The sequence below is a fragment of the Branchiostoma floridae genome, chromosome 18 (assembly GCF_000003815.2).
Source record: "Branchiostoma floridae strain S238N-H82 chromosome 18, Bfl_VNyyK, whole genome shotgun sequence".
Classification (NCBI taxonomy): domain Eukaryota; kingdom Metazoa; phylum Chordata; class Leptocardii; order Amphioxiformes; family Branchiostomatidae; genus Branchiostoma; species Branchiostoma floridae.
In genome coordinates this window covers 12,080,927-12,099,126 of record NC_049996.1, presented here as the reverse complement: position 1 = coordinate 12,099,126, position 18,200 = coordinate 12,080,927, and the positions used below count along the sequence as shown (strand labels likewise).

The window sequence follows — 18,200 nt, the reverse complement described above, 5'->3', positions numbered from 1 at the left end:
CGTGACTTCATGGTGTCAATATGTGTACATCGTATTTGCTTTTTGCATCTGTTCTTGGAGTTTGCCTGTAATGTAACTATATAACTGTCAACTTAAGTCTGATTTTAATATGCATTGCTGATGTTTGTGTAAAATAAACACAATCCAGTGGACATGCTTTCAACATTGTACACTGCCAGTTGATTCCCAATAAAATTGAATTGAAATTGCATTGAATAGTCAGACACTAGACTGACCATCACAATGTCAATTATTAATTCAACCAATGACAGAAATGCAATTAGAGGTTCCTCCAATGAGAGAGTGTGTGCATCTAAAGAGATGAGGTACCTGACATTTTATACAGGTTCCCAAATATTATCACAAATTTGTCACTTTGTCATGCATTTCTCTTTTTAACATGCACCTGTACCAAACCTCTGTATCAGTACCTGTACCTGATGTTATGTTTAGTTCTGCAGCACAAATGCAGCACTCATGCATTAACCCACCTTTTGCAGTAGTGCCCCGACTGTGGCCACCCCTCCTGACTGCAGTAGTTCCTCCTGGTTGTGAACCTGTCCATGTAACATCAGCCTCAGCAAGGTCAGGAACGCAGACACAGGGTTCTGTTCCAACTGGGCATCTGTGACATCAATACAACATGATTTTCCAGTTAAGGCTTCCTTATAACTACAGTCTACTCTTTGAATTGAAGTAAATTCTCTCAAAACCAACAAACATATCATCATGAGAGATGCCACGACACTTATACTCGTGTACATACACAAATATGGGGGACTGTTCCAACTGTACATCTATGACATCAATACAACGTGATTTCCCAGGTGAGGCCAACCCAGAACTATACAGACTACTTTTAATCACTCCACCAACTTACCAGAGGTTACTTTCTGTGGTACCATCACCCAATCATCAACATCCTGGGCATCGGCCATGGTGACACCTAACGTATCTGTGCTCCCATTGGCTGGTTCATGAGACACTCTTCTCATATGATTGGCTGATGCTTTAATTTGTTCCAACACTGGAAATAACACTTGGATCCCTCCTATACACTTGATGGAAGCCTAATGAATAAAAGAAAGGACATGAAAGATCAGACATTAAACAACAGGGTTTTAACAAATTCTATATTCTACAGAAATCAGATAGTGGGCAGTCTTGTAATGCCTTTTCTTTGCATGATACTGTAAAATAAAGATGCGTTACTGCTATTTTGCCCATTTGATATTCTTAAGATATTACTTTTGCTTGGTTAAGCTCAGACTCTTAAGTGCAGACCCTTCTCCATTTATCAGTTGTTTGTTCTAAGGGGTCATCTATGCACCAATGTTTTCCTGTTCACAATATGGAGATTAGTTATGAAAGGTTTAAGGGTATTGAGAACAGTCCCACCTTTAAGTCCCATGTGGTACACTGGTGTCCTGTTAGCCTCCCATCCAGACCATTGCCAGACAGGTCAATGCACACATAGTCTTTACAGGCCTGGTGAAGACAACAAAATCTTATATAAAAAAATCATACTATATATACATAATGAAAACTTAGCATACTATCTTTAATGCATGAAGAAAATGAAGAGCAAAAGAACTGTCATATCTCATCTGTAATTCCAAATGTTAACAATGATGTCTGCTGCTCAAAGGCACAGTAGAAATGAAAATCATTTTAACAAATGCATCCTCTATCTGTATTCTTACCTTTGCTGTATAATACAGAACTAGCTTGTCTGCCAGTTGAGTTATATCTGAATCCTCATGATGAAACAATGCTAGATTATTTGGACCTACAAATGAAAAGAATATCAACAGCAATGTTTTAATAAATACAACAAAAAATCTGTGCAACTGGTACACAACATGCAATACTAACACTACAATTATTGTTATGGATACAATGTATTTCAAATTCCTAACACTTTCTTTTCACAAGAGGCTGAGACTGCTGAGTGATCAATAAGTAGTAAATATTTGACAGATGAGTACAAATTTCATGCATAAAGAATAAAAAATTTTAATGATTTTTGTGTTTTAAACTATACTTCAATTTGTATCTTATATCATATTTCAAATACAAAATCAAGAGCAACTGTTGCACAAAAGCAATTTTGATTGCTCAACAGATCAGAAGAAGCAAACAAACATGCTATATGTAGCAAAACTAGACACAACTTCTTACCTGCCATGAAGAGCCCTTTGACCTGTGAAGGCTGCAGAGCATCGTAGAACACACAAACTGACCCCAGCTGCCCCTGCAAGGATGTAGGGAAACCCCACAGACTGTCCTGGTTCCCTGCTTCTATACTGGACACTGAGGGGTTCTGGGATTGTGAGGAGGGCACTAGGGACCCTGGGAAGGAGAAGGGGGGGGAGGGACCCCGGGAAGGAGCTGTCCTGGAGTTCAGCGGTTTCTGCTGGGAGTTGGTCCTCTGGGTAGAAGAGCCGATTTGGCAACATGTGAAGGGCTGGAAGAGAAAAAAGACTTATCAGAACAGTGCCTTTATGGTGCAAGCAGTCAGCTTTATGGTGCAAGCAGTCAGTGTCCCCATTGCTTTGTCATATGGATCAAATTCTATGTTTGACTTTATTTTGACTTTATTCAGATCCACTTTGAGGGGTATGAGGAGCTGTATTAGCAATTAGTTGACCATTTGGAGGGAATTAAGCCTTAATTTTTTGGTCTGACGCATAAAAGCCCGGTGTGCTTGAACAAATTTTTGTGGACATTACAAGCTTATGGTTTCTCTCATGTTACTTAATGATCAATGATATTCTCACCAAAACTGGCCCTTATCTCCACTAGCCTACACGCTTCTGCTGTGGTTGCCATTTATATGTAGGTTGCCGGATTCTAAAATCAACTGTTACAGACCGTTACACAAATTTTTTACCCCATGGAGTTTGGCGACCTGCAAATATTGACCGATCCCTAAAATCATGATCATGTGATGCTGGAGAGAACACCGGATCTATTGCTGCCAAAAATATCATCATTATAAGTTTGTAGACTCGGCTGATTGATTTTTTGTGTTGTGTGACACGGGTATGATGAAGGTTTACTGAATATACATGTATTTAAGTATTACCTCTGAAGTAGAAGGAAACTTGAGCTGTGCATTTATCCTCAGCTGTCCATCCACAAACACAGACAGCTGGCTCTGGGTGAAAGGTCGCCGGGAACCTGCATGGACCACATCCACACAGTGCTGTGGAGATGAGCAACAATTTGTATGTTAATTGCCTGAATTGAGTACACTCACACACACACTCAATCTCCGGTTTAACGTCTGTTTATTTAGTAATCACGAATAAATTTTAAAGGTCCCTTGGCACCAGTGTTTGTAAATCTAAACTTCTTGATAAGATACTTTGCCGACTCGTAATTGTAACAAGCAGTATGTAATATATAAGTTCAACAACAATTACAAAGAAAACTGCTAGATGGCCTAAATCTCAAGAGCTATCTACCACCCAAACATCATGCCCATGGCTTGTTATTACTCAAGAACACAGGACAGAAAAACTCACAGGTATCCTGCAGTACCAAGGAAAGCTGCCATGCAGGGTGTCCCAAATCTAACTTTTACAATTTCTTCAATAGAGCAAGACCTAACCACAGATAAACTTTCATGACAACCCATCCATAGCATAGCCTTGGTCTTGAATCATACTGTTCAATCACATACAAGCAAACACTTCCAAAAACATAACTTTCTGGGCAAATTAGTGTTCCTTATCCTCACCCAGTTGGAGTCAGTGAAGTAGATTCTATCCACTTGTGCTGTCAGGTAGTCCTTCTTGTAGCACACAGCAATCACCAGGCTGCCTTCATTGGTGAAGAAACCCTCAAATCCAGTACCATTGTCTGTGCAGAAGCTGAATGTGAGAGAAAAAAAAATAAGCCTAATTATATACAATCCTGTAGGGTATGATGCAGTTTTCTAGGTACATTCAGACTAAAAAATTACAAATATCAGCAATTTCATTTGCATGGGTTAGAAAATGACAGAAAATTGGGCATGGGACGGAAGACTAGAACGACGGTATACCTGTACAACTGTCTTCTCTGCTTGCCCCCACTCATATTGAGCTCTTCTGTATCAGCATTGTCCATACGCACCCAGGCATGTAACGAGAAGCCACTGCCAGGCCATTTGTTGATGCAAGGTACAGTAATACCCTGAAACAAGGTCCATGAAAACTGTTAGGCTTTTTGCAATGTACCATCTAGCTCTATCTAGTGGCATCTTAGTTTTCTCACACAGAAAGTCTAGGTATACGTTACTTTGTAGCTTGCCAGTTTGTTCAATACATTAATTTCTAAACACAACAAAAAAGAATCCTTTTTGCCATTTAGCAAAGTATTTGTAAGCTGGATTGATAATTCTGAAGAAAAATTACACTTACAATAAAAAAATAAACTACATGTAGTTCACAGTTTAAAAGCATGTCAGTGTGATGCATTTATTGTCAAAGAGGGCCCTGACATACATTTTTGTAAGGAATGGCCTGAGGCCATCTATTTTGACATTATATTGCTTAAATGCACATATGCAAACCATGAGCTAGCTTATAACTATAAGTGAAAAGGGCCTTGTCATTGCTCAATTTACACTTACAGATGTCCTATGTTGCAGGTCAAAGTAGTGAAGAGCTTCTCTATTGGTCTCTTTCCTTGCCATCGTACACATGGCCTGGATTACCTCTTGAGTGTATGACATCTGGAACAAGAAGTCAAGGCTCTCAAAACTTAATGAAGAGTTTTTGTGAATTTCTCGTTTTACTCATTATTGCGAAATTCTTGCTATTTCTGTCTTTTCATTTTCCTGCCAGCCTGTGGGACCAGTGCAAAGCCAACCTTCCCATCCTGCCATTCTTCAGTAACACCATCTTCCTCGACACATTCTGCCAGTCTACAGACACACACCAGAACAAACAAACACACAAACTGAAAACAATACCTCTATTTTCACATAGGTAACAAACTGATGTGTTACACCAAAGGGCAGGTTTACTGGCTATATAGATACAGATACAGAAACTTGCTGCCTTACTGTGGTTAAAAGCAGCTTCACTAATCCTTTCCACTCAGTGTTACAATAATTGGTTAAGGATAATTTGAATCAGGATTGACCAACCTGTTCCCCAGTGACTGTGTCCCTCATCAGCATTACCAGATGTTTCAGTTCCATGGGAGAGATGGAATGACTGCCCAGACATTCCAGTAGACTCAATAGGTGCACTGTAAACACAACAAACCAGTACATGAATACACACATCTCCAACAAGATTGACAAAATAGGCAAAGTGAAACCCATCAAATAGAGCACTTGATCACAGTATTTCATGATGTAAAACTTACTGATAGCCTCCTTGTTGACTCTTCTTTCCTGTCCTAAAACTGTCAGTATTCCTGAAATGACTCCATCCCTACAAAATTGGGAAAACAATGTTGATACTACTGTAGTTATGTAGATGCCATACTTTGTACCCCGTACAGTTGTTGTGCAATAAAACTATACTATGATGCTGCTTGTACATAGAAATATACAGCCTGTTTTTTTAATCTAATTATGGAGCCTTCAGAACATAAAGAATGCAAAAATTCCAAAGATATCACGCCTCCATGAAATATCTATAGTTTCCTGTAAATGTCTTGCTTGATTGTGGTTCATCAACTCTGCAAATACAGTTTGTTTTCATTAACTTGTATCCATTGATGTGATCAGTTGGAGTTGCTCCAAAGTAAACACAACTAGCATAATTATTGAATATATAATAATATATTAACTGGAAAAACACAGACAGACCAAAAACTACACCTCCCAGTGAGTGACTAGGTCTAAATCTACCACCTCTGAACTCCATTTCCTGTCACTCTAGCAAGTTTGACCTTATTTTCAGTTACATCATCTTCCCTCTCACTTCCTGCCACTCTACTTACAGTTTATTCAAATAACCATGGAAGATGACCATGGAAGAATACAATATTCCAGATACACAGCACACCAAGGCAAAAATCCATCACCTGCAGCAGTGGGCCTTGTTCTCAAAACTGGAGGAGCAGACTTTCCTCAAGCTGTCAGTCAGCCATATTTGGAGGTCATGTGACTGCAGCTCAGGCACCCATTGGATGAGGAGAGCAACAGCCTTGGTGTTGTGTATATGCTGAGGTGTGCCAGGTTTGAACTCCCCTTCAACCATCTAAAACAAGCAACATATTCAACTAAGTCATAGAAAGAATCAATAAGTTTTTGTTTTACCTTTCTACTTACTGTAAATTCATGTGTTTTCACTTGCACTTAATTTTGCAGTAGAAGGCTAAATAAAGTTTTCATTGTGTTTTAACTTTGGGCTAAAAATAATTCTGTAGTAATTACAGTAATAATACATTAGAAATGTATATTTGCAGTGTCAGGAATTCAATATGGAGATGTCACTGTGAAAAACCACATTAATATTTATAGTAAATACAGGTAAACCAATAACCTAGAGGGTATATAATTTTTAAGACATTGATGAGGTAATCAAATCATAATCTTTTGGTAAATTTTGAAATCTGGGGCCAATGACAATCTTAATGCACTGCCTCCATGTATGTGTGGAAATTATTATGAAACTTTTTCATGTAGAAAGCAGTACGACTAACTCTAGCACAAAAAAAATCAGACTAAGACTAAAACTTGTACCAGTTAAACAGTTAATCTTCACTACCAACACAAAGAAAAGGAAAAAAATTACCATGCCAAGAAACTGGTGCAGCAGCTTCTCTGTTGGCTGGCCAAACTTTCTTAGGTGTTCCAGCAGCTCATCATACCCGATAAACTCCTTAAAGGTTTCCTGTGGGATCAAGAAATAGAAAACCACGCTTAAGACTTAATCCTAGGTGGAAAAAGATCAGGTCTATAATGCATTATGTAATGTATTTTAGGACACTGTTTTCAGAAGAATAGGACATTTCAACCTGAAATCATCACTGTGTTGGTGTCCTCATTTGAATTCCAGCATTTTCAAGCAGTCAAAGATCCTCTGACCCTCTCAAATAGCCACTTTCAAAATATTTTCAAAGAAGAAAACTTCCAGAAGAATGCTTAATAGTTGCAATAAAAAGATGTGTTTACTAAGCTATGATCCTTGGAAATGAAAAGTAGGGACACCAGCATGGCCATTACCACCAGTCTGCTTCAATGATTGAAATAAAGCATGAATGCTGTATAAAAACATTTCAATCCATGATTTTCTGCTCTTTGAAACACAAACTCCCACGCACAACTCACCTTTGCAGCTGATGACCCAGCTAAGATGGCCGCCACAGCTTCAATAAAGGCAGTTTGGAAAGCACTGGCAGTGTCTTTGGTTACCTGGAAAAGTACATTAACACAGTATGAGCACTGTGGACAGTAAAACTGTAGAAATCATTGCTTAAGCTGTCTATATAGTTAATGTTTATTTCAGGGTAAAATATCAAAAAGTTCAGCACCAAGGACAAGAATACAGTATGACTTGAAGTCTCTATCCTTTAAAAAAACTTATTGATTTTGTACCAGAAGCACATTCACTATGCCTTCCAAAAAGAATATGTCTGTCTGAGTATGTCCTACAACACATGATCAAGTCAGTTACCTTTACATTCTTCAGCAGTAGCATGAGGTTTTCAAAAGAAGTTCAGCACCAAGGACAAGTATAGCTGCAACTTGAATTTCCTATCCTTTAGCATATGGATCATATAAGCACAATCACCATGCTTTCCAGACAGGATATGCCTGTCTGAGTGTCTTATAACATACATGTAGACAGTTACCTTAACATTTTTCAGCAGCAGCATGAGGTTCTCGAAACAGTTGGCCCCCAGGAAGATGGCCTGCAGTGCTGCCCGGTCACGGCAATCCAACATGGCTGGGATGATAACTGGAGAGAGCAAGATGATAGCAAGATGGTGCAAGGTTAGGACTGTCTTAACTTAGAATCTAAAGGTTCTGAGTTTGAATCCGAAGCAGGCCACAACATTGTGCCCACAGACAAAAAACAGAGTACTACGGTACCTAGCTTCCGTTAGGAACATCATCTTGAATGGGATGATAACAAATACATGTGTTCTAATGTTGTACCCTGTGTTTCAGAGCCATACCTAAAGCATGTTTAAGATTCCACCAATCTTACTGAAAGAGCAGAGGTCTATCACAGTGAGAGTGGATCAAACCTTACAGTCTGGTTTTACTCACCTTGTACCTACTGTACAAATCTGATGTGTTATGCTTAAAGGCAGTTTCACACTGCATGTGCACTTCACAATGGATCATATAACCAGCTGCTGCCGCGCCGCGTGCCTGCGAAGCTGGTGTGTTACGCCGAATGGCGGTTATACCGGCTATATAGATACAGATACAGATACAGATCATGCTGCATGTGCACCTCAAACTGTGTGCTAGCTTATAACTGGCTCAATAAGCTACCTGCTTACCTAACATTTTGGTCTGTAGTTCCACTTCTTTGTCTGTCTTCCCAGCAGCCGGTTTGTCTTCAGTTTGTGACCTGCAACAGAGTAACAACAGTAACTGTTAGATCCAAAACAAAAGATGCCTTTACAAATTCATGTCTTGAGCTATTTCCCCCTGGCCTGTGACACAAATGTAACAATCCAAACAAGTTTAGCAGATTTTTTTCCTATAATATAGAAGAATAACATGTAGAAAGTAGTTCAATGATTTAAAGACAAACTTGAAGTACATGAATTGAAACTGTGAAAAAAGATGATTCTGAATCATATTACAAGGCTGTCTAGAACTTTCTTATTGATGTGTTTTTGATGTTTGAGTTGTGAAATGCTCTGATGTTTTACATATTTCTTTCCATCAAATTTCTTGTATGCATAAATCATCATACCATTTAAAACAAAACGTTCCTATTATCATGCAAAACCCACTCTAAATAATCCCTTTCCTTTTGTAGACCCATCTATCATTAATAAGGTGTAAATAAGACAGGTTATCAGTACTTTCCTACTGAGCTATAGATATATGATGATATCTACATATTGTGCAAACCAAACCAAAACAGCAGCAGCAACAGAAAAAGACAATTTCTATGTATATGTTAGGGTAGAGATTACAATCTTGTAGAATCAGCAATTCTACCAGCAGAGACTGCGATAGACTTAAATCTCTCTGGTAGAATTGTTGCCTGTCTGGTAGAATGGCCAATTCTAACAGTACTGCGCCAGTACTGTGCTATCCACAGAGACTCAAATCACTACTTCCATTGGTAGAAGATTCTGCTAGATCATGATCCCTACCCTATCATATCTCTGCACTCATACATATATCCTCTGTAATGCATTACATTGCAGCTGCACATTCCATTTTTGCAACTACATTGCAATTATATCTACTATGCACAAAATTAGCGTAAAAGTAAACAAATAATCTGAAATTATTCTTGGGAATTTCTGGCCCCATGCTTCATATGCACACTAAAGGCACATTGTATATGACAGAAATTTTCTTTAAAATCTATTTTCAACTGGCATCATAGTGGAAATCATATATCTTGGTGGTGGTTGATTAATTTTGAATTTGCCATATCAAGTCTGGCAAAATGAATTACAAATCTTGCTGATTTATTTCCGTATTGAACTATGTATGATAATAATATGCATTGGATATCTAATTCTAGGTGACTGTACTATATGGGTTCTAACAATGCGCAAAAAGCACTGAAAATCGCTCCAGCTTCAAGGCACTAACTGCAGCCAATCCAAATCAAGAACCGTTCTATTCGCAGCCTTGTCAAAGACATGCAAGCAGGGCAAGGATATAAGAAAGGAATGGAACAAAAAAATGAACAGGCAGCAAGTCTGGCAGCTGCAGTACACATGTACATGTATAGGGGGCGTCCACACACCTTAACCACTGGGACATTCCCGTGTGTTTACCAGGGAAGGCCTGTAAGCTAGAGATGATACAAGGTGTGACAGCACAGCCATAGTCAAGGTGATAACAGTGTCAGGGTTCATATAAGTACTATAAATTCAGGGACTTAAGTTTGAAGTAGAAGGAGGTGTTTTAAGTTCAAGGTTGAACAAAAGCTGTGGTACTGTTGTAATATACATTAACATTTCACAAATTCTAAAACTGTTGCAGCAAAAATAAAACCACCGTGAAGTAGGAGCACTAGCAGTAACAGATTTACAGTAAGCTGGTGTATCTTAGCAACCCTGGTGGTATCAACAGAAACAAAAGAATAATGTATGAACCCTGAATGATGAAATATGAAGAGCATAAAGTAATGTATTTGTCTGAGTTTAAGCCATGGTAGCAACTGCAACAAGCAATCACCATATCAAAGATCTTGATGTGATGAAAAGTTTTGTTAATGTTGCTTGTTGACTAATATGTGTGAAACACGTTTGCTTCAAGCTTTCTCTGTTTTTAAACTTGTCAAGTTAAATGCCATTTGGACAAGTGGAATATGCCAAAGGTAAGACTTCCTTTTCCTGTTATTTGTTTCCATATACATGTACGATGTATTGTATGTGTACAGCAGGGCTCTAGCCAGCGTCCATTTTTCCGTCAATTGACGGAAATTTGCTGCGTCTGACGGAAAAATGGTAAAACCAATCCGTCAACCTTGACGGACAAAAATCCTTGGAGGAAGCTACAGGCGGCTTGGGGACACCATCCACGGCTGTAAAAGCCACACACTGTTTGTTTTGCTATTGTTATGATTGTTCACAATGTGTGTCGGCGACCTTTTGCATACGATAATCTCATTAAAACCCGTTTTTCAAGGTCTCAATGGCAACATTTACTACTTTGTAGTGTCATAGGGAAATTGAATTTTCGCGGTTTTCACGACAATTAGAATTGGCTGACGGAAAAAAAATCGAGCTGGCTAGAGCCCTGGTGTACAGAATATAAATCATGAATTTTTGACAGTCATACCATTAACATCTACTACACAGTGTAGCATACTATTTTCTTACACAAATTTAAATGAAGAAGCTAACTTTTCTTCCTTGGTTATGATTACTTTCCATAGCAAGTCAGGTCAGCAAAATTGCTATTTCTGCAAGTCTGCAAAGATGTGTTGCTTTCACATCGCACCAGCAACTGTTTCATGCTAATGAGTCACTGGTTATAGGCATGTGCATACAACATAGGGTGTGACAGTCAGCCAAGAAAGCTTGTTTCAGAAACCAGCAAAAAAAATTTGCTCCAGAGGAAAAACAGGACAATTTCTTGGACCTCCGCTTAATTGCTATAAGCTGTTCAAGGACTAAAACTTTGCATGCACATTGTGATGCATTGTACAAGGCCTCTGGAACAGAAACAAAGCACATCTGGACACGTATCAATTACGATGCATGGTATAGACAAGAACCTTTGACCTTGTACATGCACAGTTCCAAACCATGAGATGGCTTATTACAATCTCCTTCACATAGTATGTTTTTTCTTTACCCTGTACTTTTGTTGATAAATCTTGGGGAACCACCTTGCAGTACACATCAGATGACATTCATAATCATATATTCCTGATTCAAAATTAACATATTAACACTTAAGACTTACCCTTTGTTAAGAAGTTGTAAGAAGCCTTCAAGAATGGAACTGACTTCCACTTGTCTCTGCAGAAAAAAGGAAAACACGTTTCAAATAAATATAATAACAATTGAGTGTCTTATCAATATACACAATACAAACAAACATTTTGTGAACTAGAATCAGATTTTAATGACAGATTTAAAGGACATTTCACAATCAAGAAAATAGGACCTAAATAATGTCTTTTGCACAGTTATAGTGTACAGCAGTTCCAGCACTTATCAACTATGTTAACAGAAATTTATCATACAGAAAAAGGGAAGCTTTCAGATTGCACCTCATAACAGTATAAGACCTAAGTACACTCACCATACTACTAACAGACACATACATCCTTGAAGCGTGCTTTTGTGAGACAAGTGCAAACAGTGAGAACATACATGTAGCAATAGACCGATCCCAACTGCCTTTAACATTTAGCATTTCAACCAATCAGAAAATGGCAAGTAGCAGTTTAACCAATGATCATTGAGAATGGCCGTATGTCAAATGGCGCTTTCATTTTGCATTTCTACATTTTCATGTAGGTGGGATGGGCTAGTGGATCGGTCTATAGCTGAGATTAGGAACTGCAGTAAGACAAAGGTGCACTGTACTTGAACATTGATAACAGCTATGAAGATTTGTTTCTTTTTTCTCGAGGAAATATAGATTCAAACAAAGATTTCAAATACTTCTCCAAGAGTTCTACATGATTCTAATATGTGTAACTAATTTTCACCTTGAAAGAGTGTCTCTTTTAAGAGATCCTCTTGTCTTACCTGCTCAGGGCTTGAGGCATGGACAGTGTGTACCATCTTCACCAGGCACTTCAAGGCCAGGTCAGTGAACTCCAGGTCATCGCCCTCTGGTTGCCAGGCGGGGCTGCCTGACGACAGGATGGTGAACAAGACCTCCAGAGATGCGGGAGAGACTGCCAACAAGGCATTGTTCTGTGCAGAAAGAGTTGTTGATGAATAATATTCATCCATTTTCTGTTTAGTTTAGATAAAAGCGTCAAAAGAACCTAGTGTCTACATAATGTGAGCATTGCCATCAAGACCAGATGTCAGTAGTGCCTTCCTTCCTGATTCTACTGGAGAAATAAGAGTTAGTGCTAGAAAATATACCCATGGCTACAAACTTTACCAAGTAATAGAAGTCTCCGGAATTTCTCCACTGTGCCACCTTACCCACACACCTCTGTAGGAAAATGGACTCATCCTGACTGTCCATCACAATTAGCAGTTCAACCAATGATATGACAGTTGGTGTTTCCAACAAAGAATGGCTTCACGTGTGAAATATTTGCACTTTTCTTTGGCATTTCTATATTTTGACTTACATGTACGATGGCGGGTTAAGGAATAGGGGAAACAGTATGCTACCTTAGCGCAAAATCATATTGTTTTTATCCATGTAGATATAAAGGTGCCACTGACCTCAAAGACCATAAACAAAAGGCAATGGGGCAAGGTCAAGAAATGTCAAGAACTTTGTAGTGCTATTCATATATGTGTACAAGCAGTGTGTAGCATGCAGTGTCATGCCTTCTAGTGTGTGCATGCAGGAAAAAATGTACAAAATGTTAGTATAGAAGGTCAGGGGGACAAATCAGGGTATAGTACCTCCAGCTTGCCTGTAAAATAAGCTTGCCAAATCAAATTCTGGAAAGGAACGGGAAAACAGAGTCAGGAAAGCAGAAGAGGAGGAACAGGCAAAATGGAGGGAACAGTTAACTGTGACTGGGAATTTGAACTGTTACGGACTACAAAATAAAAAGAATTGAGCCTAAATACACAAAGAAATATCTTAGACTGTCAATTCTAAAACAAATGATAGTATTTGTAACATAGGTGGCCAGGTTATAGTATACCCAATTTACCTGAGAAAAGAATGACAATAATCATCTGACAGTGGTCACACACCTGTGATTGCACATGACCCTCATATGACCCTCCTGCCACCTTCTCGTAAAAGCCTGCTGTGTCATACAACAGTTTTTTTTTTACTAGCATTATTATGGCCCATAGGTACTGCAATATAAACTGTCATACCACTGCTGTCGTACATGAGGTCATTAACCTCATCGATCAGATCTAGTCAGGGTTTGCTGAAAGTCTGTCACTAAATCCTTGTTACTTACCTGTGACCCAGCCATAATTGCACCAAACATATGCAGCAGGCGAGATTTGATCTCAATACTCAGGCAAGACTCGTATCTGTGCAGGCAGTCTGAAAACAAAAAACAATCAAATCAGCGTGATGCCTATAAGCTAGCTCACTGTTTGAAATGTTCCAATGTGTACAGTTTGAAACATTATTGGTCATGTGTTACAGTTTAAGGCCTCTGGATATTCTTTAAATATATGCATTACAAGGGACATTCTATTTCACAAGTTATCCACAATAAATGACACCGGAAAATTCAGTGAGAAAATATTTGGATAATTTGACAAAGACAAACTGAATTTGATGATACTGTATTGATACAGTTTTCTGTGTTAAGCTGTACTAGGACAAACAACAAAATTACAGGGTAAGAACAGAAACTTACCATAGAAGAATGGAATAACTTCTACATTAAGAAGAGCTGGTCTAAACTTCTGCCTGGAAATATCAACTTTCATTCTGAAAGAAAATTGAAAATGATAACGACTTTGTACATGTATGCTTTCTTATACTGTAGTATTTACATTAAATCAAGTGGTTAATCAATTTAAATGGTTATACTTATAGGTCACTGGCAAGGTGTATATCACCTAAACACCTGAGGGTAAGTCATCATTCCATAATTCAAATATCTCATTGTGGTTTTCTTACAACTCACCCTAGTAATTCATGTCTCCAGTTGTGGTAGGGATCATACAGGCACTCACAGAAGTGGATAGCGTGGTGGAGAAATGTCTCAAAACAGGCGATCTCACCACTCTGTGCAATGTTCCTCTGGGTAAACTGTAGGGAAACACAACACACACATTTATACAGTGTTCAGTATGATAATAACATGGTAGAAATGTCTTTATATGAGAAACTGAACACTAATTTAGACTTCTGCATTTTCCTATTAATATGACTATTGCTGCAGCTAACATAGTAATGTTATTCTATCTATTTCTTGATTATAATACATATTAGATAATCCTACATGATAGTACATGCAAATGCATCTACCCATTTGATAACAATGCTTTACCATATATGATTTCTCTTACCTCTTGCACCAGTTCTGCAGCAATAGTGATGATGTAGCCCACATAGGAACAGGAGGCCACCAGGTCCACATTGTCATGGTTCCTGTGGATGGAAGGAAAATGTTCGTTAATCTACAGTTAATTAAGTGCTGCTGGCCCTGCTTGATATGTCATTGAGTGTTGACAGGTCACCCCATGCAGACCCTCACTTTTCTTTTGCTCAAACTGTTTCACCTGCACATGTATCATACTCACTTTCATTTTCAAGAACTCACCTACATATAATGATGAGACACTTGGTGAGGGTTTCAGCATACTGCACCGTTTCTGCAGTAACCTGCTGCGTACACTGGTCCCTGGCCTGCAGCAGCTGTCTGGACAGCACCTGGAGCAGGCTGTCAGGCAGCCGTGTCAGGTGCGGCCCAGATGCCTGGACTCTGGAGACAGAAAGAAAGTCTGGTGAATTTTACTGTGAAGTCAAGAAAAATACTTCATCTTGATTCTTACCATTTATTGTCAATGCACATACATCTTGCATGCTTAATGGTATCATGTTCTCACTGAGAACATAACAAAATTAGTTTCAAAAATTAGTTTCAACGTCAAACCTACCAAAAACAATACCTCCCCATGAAAAAGTAGTCTCTTCCTTTGATCCCATGACCTGGACTGTCTGTCAGCTGTCAGAAATGTTGGGAGTAAAGCCTTTTGATAGTGCTTTCATTCAAAGTGCAGCTGTCACTTTGGTTTGTTGGACTTTCTAATCTGCAACGGTAACTAGTCTAGAGCTTCAATTTCAAGCGAGTGGTCTTCACTGCGTCTTCGAATACCATTTAGGGATTAGACTTCTTCCATGAAATAAGTAATTGGCACTTTCTCCTTTTTAAGCACATGCACTGAGTTTAAACCTTCCCCCTAAGACAAGATTTTGGAATAGTCCTGACAGACAGCTCAGCTGGGCACCATATGTCACCACTCTAAGGAGCAAAAGGAATTCCATCTATTGCACAAAGTTTGTACTGTCAGCAAGCCAAGTTTGCACACAATACTGGGATTCAAAGAAACTTAAGGGCCTTATTCATGAGTCATTTCTTAACACTGTAGCTATTTGTAAAAATATGAATAATATATTACTAGGCATATTCATAATGAATCTACAGAAAATGTGTTAATACCTTTCATTCTATGTTGAGGTATCTATTCATTGTGTTATTAAAAAAACTGCCAAAAAATGTACACACACAATCATTCTTATGGCAAATTTACATACTACCAGCAAAAGCCACTTAAGTTCTGCTAGTGTATGGTAGCACAGTCTACCACTCCAAAGACAATTATGTGCTAATTTCTCTAGTTACAAACAAGCCCTTAGTTTACCACTTTGATATTGATGGATTGATTAATTAATTAATTAATTCATTGTCTAACCCTACAATGTCTTGGATAAATCTAGTTCTAGCATTTCTACAAGTTCAACTCCTTCAACTTGAATCTATAGTATAGATTCAAGTTAAACGCAGGCTGGAATAAACCTCATAGCCCTACACACCTCTGTCAAAAAGTTTAATGTAAAATAGAAACGTAAAAAAGGAAGTATTTGACAGACATGCAACCACTCTCTCATTAACCGAACCACTTATTGCCATGCTACCATTGATTGAACTTCTACTTGTGATGGACAGTCATGATAGGTCTATAATGTGCAATCGTCTTGCATATGGATATGTATTATAAACAGTAACTACTTTTTGGCATATTGTAAAGAGCTTTAAGTGTAACACTGTTGTCATCAGTATCACTTACCCCTCTTTAGGTTGCTTGAATTCCAAGTCAATGAGATCGCCATATTGTGTCACAAAGGCATCTATGTACTGTCGGAAGAACCTGTCGTCATTCTAGGAGTAAAAAAAAAAAGTGTTACAACAGGTACATTGCTTTGCTGGTTTTAGCATTGAAAGATATCAGTATATGTGACAGTGACCTGTAAGGGATAGAAAAGATAGGATTGAATTGTACAGTCAAAGCTGTACAAGAAACCACCTCTATGGAATAACCGCCTAGCCAATGTGACTACTTTTTGGTTTTCTCTTACTGTCTTAGTTAGTTTTCCCCATTGACGCAAGTATTAAGAATCCTGTCTATAGTGACTACCTGTCTGCATAGACCAGTATTTATTAGTCCCATGAGTGGTCTTTGTGTTTTTTTTTTACTGCACAACATTTCTACCTTTCACCATTTTGCATTATGTCTACTTTCCCACAGTTAAAAACTTCTAATACAAATAATTATTGTTCTCCCATTCTCAATAGATGATTATAACATATATACATATACTTTGGATTCATAGCACAGTACTTAACCTTTGGTCTAGGCACACATTTCACTTTAGATTGTATATTTAATATACTAATGTATAACTCTAGCAATTTATTGGTCTGCTTCTGAGTTTTCACAATGCTGTTGTTTTGATCCTGATCAATGCATTAAATAATGAGAGATTTGATATGTCATCCCCAACATCTGCTTGGAGATTAGGAGTTTATTGAAGCGATCACGAGACCCACATGTTGACATTCGTGGCCCTCCTGTACAGACGGGACGGGAGGTTGTTTGTTTGGGGGCGGAAACTAGAGGGGACGGGGCGGGGCACGGCACACGACCCGTAGCGCCGCAAACCGGTAGTGCACACAACATAGTAGGGCGCTAATGTAATCAAATCAGAGCTAGCTGGCATTGCATTGGTGACGATATTAGTATTTCTCATGATCTCATACTAAGTTATAGCCTAAACAAAAGCTTGTTTTCCGTACAACGGAGAACAACTCTAACGTTATGGTTACAAAAACAATCAAATGGAATTTTGCTGATGTCTATCTCAAATCTTATCTGATACATCTTACCAACTTCAGATCAACGGTTTTTAAGACATTGATGCCAATCTCAAAATCATCTCGTTAACAGCACCATAGGAAGACTATATTGACTTAAATGTATACAGTAAACGGGCGATAGCAACATAATTTCTCAAAGCTTCTATGAAAATTATCACGATCACGACGAGGAAGGGCCTGAAAAGAGCTCGCATTCTCACATACCTTGCACGTGAACAGCATCCAAAGCTGGAACAAATCTTCATGAGCAGCCATTCTAACTATTCTGACAGGAAGTTTCCGCCTCCCGATTCAAATAAGAGAAGAAAAACGAAAATTCGGACGAGGAGAAATGCAGGAATTCTTCAAGTTACTGCCGCCATGTTGGCAGGAAGTCCAACCTTTGACCTCCTCCGGTTGGAAGGGTCCATTGGGTAAAAGGGGGGAAATTTATTGTTTTGCATAGATCAATCAACGAATTGATCAATATTCTTTATTTATCTGGGATGTCCTATCAGCGGGCAAATGTTATATAGTTAAGTCAGGCTCAGG

At 38.6% G+C, this 18,200-nt stretch overlaps 1 protein-coding gene across 8 annotated transcripts in view; it reads right to left on the bottom strand.

Moving 5' to 3' along the window:
• LOC118405375 (neurobeachin-like protein 1) overlaps nt 1-18,047 on the bottom strand; it is a 50,221-nt gene extending 32,174 nt beyond the window's left edge. For 6 of the 8 annotated variants that reach the window (XM_035804850.1, XM_035804854.1, XM_035804851.1 and 3 more), the window contains exons 1-26: nt 17,874-18,047; nt 16,582-16,673; nt 15,054-15,215; nt 14,800-14,881; nt 14,415-14,539; nt 14,142-14,215; nt 13,731-13,819; nt 13,213-13,251; nt 12,367-12,537; nt 11,573-11,628; nt 8,464-8,534; nt 7,804-7,910; nt 7,280-7,363; nt 6,744-6,842; nt 6,031-6,206; nt 5,365-5,432; nt 5,141-5,244; nt 4,622-4,723; nt 4,052-4,182; nt 3,746-3,878; nt 3,089-3,208; nt 2,182-2,467; nt 1,704-1,789; nt 1,399-1,488; nt 881-1,070; nt 492-625 (exon numbers count right to left, since the gene is read on the bottom strand). In XM_035804850.1, the coding sequence (XP_035660743.1) occupies nt 492-625; nt 881-1,070; nt 1,399-1,488; nt 1,704-1,789; nt 2,182-2,467; nt 3,089-3,208; nt 3,746-3,878; nt 4,052-4,182; nt 4,622-4,723; nt 5,141-5,244; nt 5,365-5,432; nt 6,031-6,206; nt 6,744-6,842; nt 7,280-7,363; nt 7,804-7,910; nt 8,464-8,534; nt 11,573-11,628; nt 12,367-12,537; nt 13,213-13,251; nt 13,731-13,819; nt 14,142-14,215; nt 14,415-14,539; nt 14,800-14,881; nt 15,054-15,215; nt 16,582-16,673; nt 17,874-17,924 (2,922 nt within the window). In that variant the 5' untranslated portion in view covers nt 17,925-18,047. The remainder of the gene's footprint in view (nt 1-491; nt 626-880; nt 1,071-1,398; nt 1,489-1,703; nt 1,790-2,181; nt 2,468-3,088; nt 3,209-3,745; nt 3,879-4,051; nt 4,183-4,621; nt 4,724-5,140; nt 5,245-5,364; nt 5,433-6,030; nt 6,207-6,743; nt 6,843-7,279; nt 7,364-7,803; nt 7,911-8,463; nt 8,535-11,572; nt 11,629-12,366; nt 12,538-13,212; nt 13,252-13,730; nt 13,820-14,141; nt 14,216-14,414; nt 14,540-14,799; nt 14,882-15,053; nt 15,216-16,581; nt 16,674-17,873) is intronic. The other 2 variants (XM_035804852.1, XM_035804858.1) reach the window with 1 other exon arrangement.
• Between the last annotated feature and the right edge of the window lie 153 nt (nt 18,048-18,200).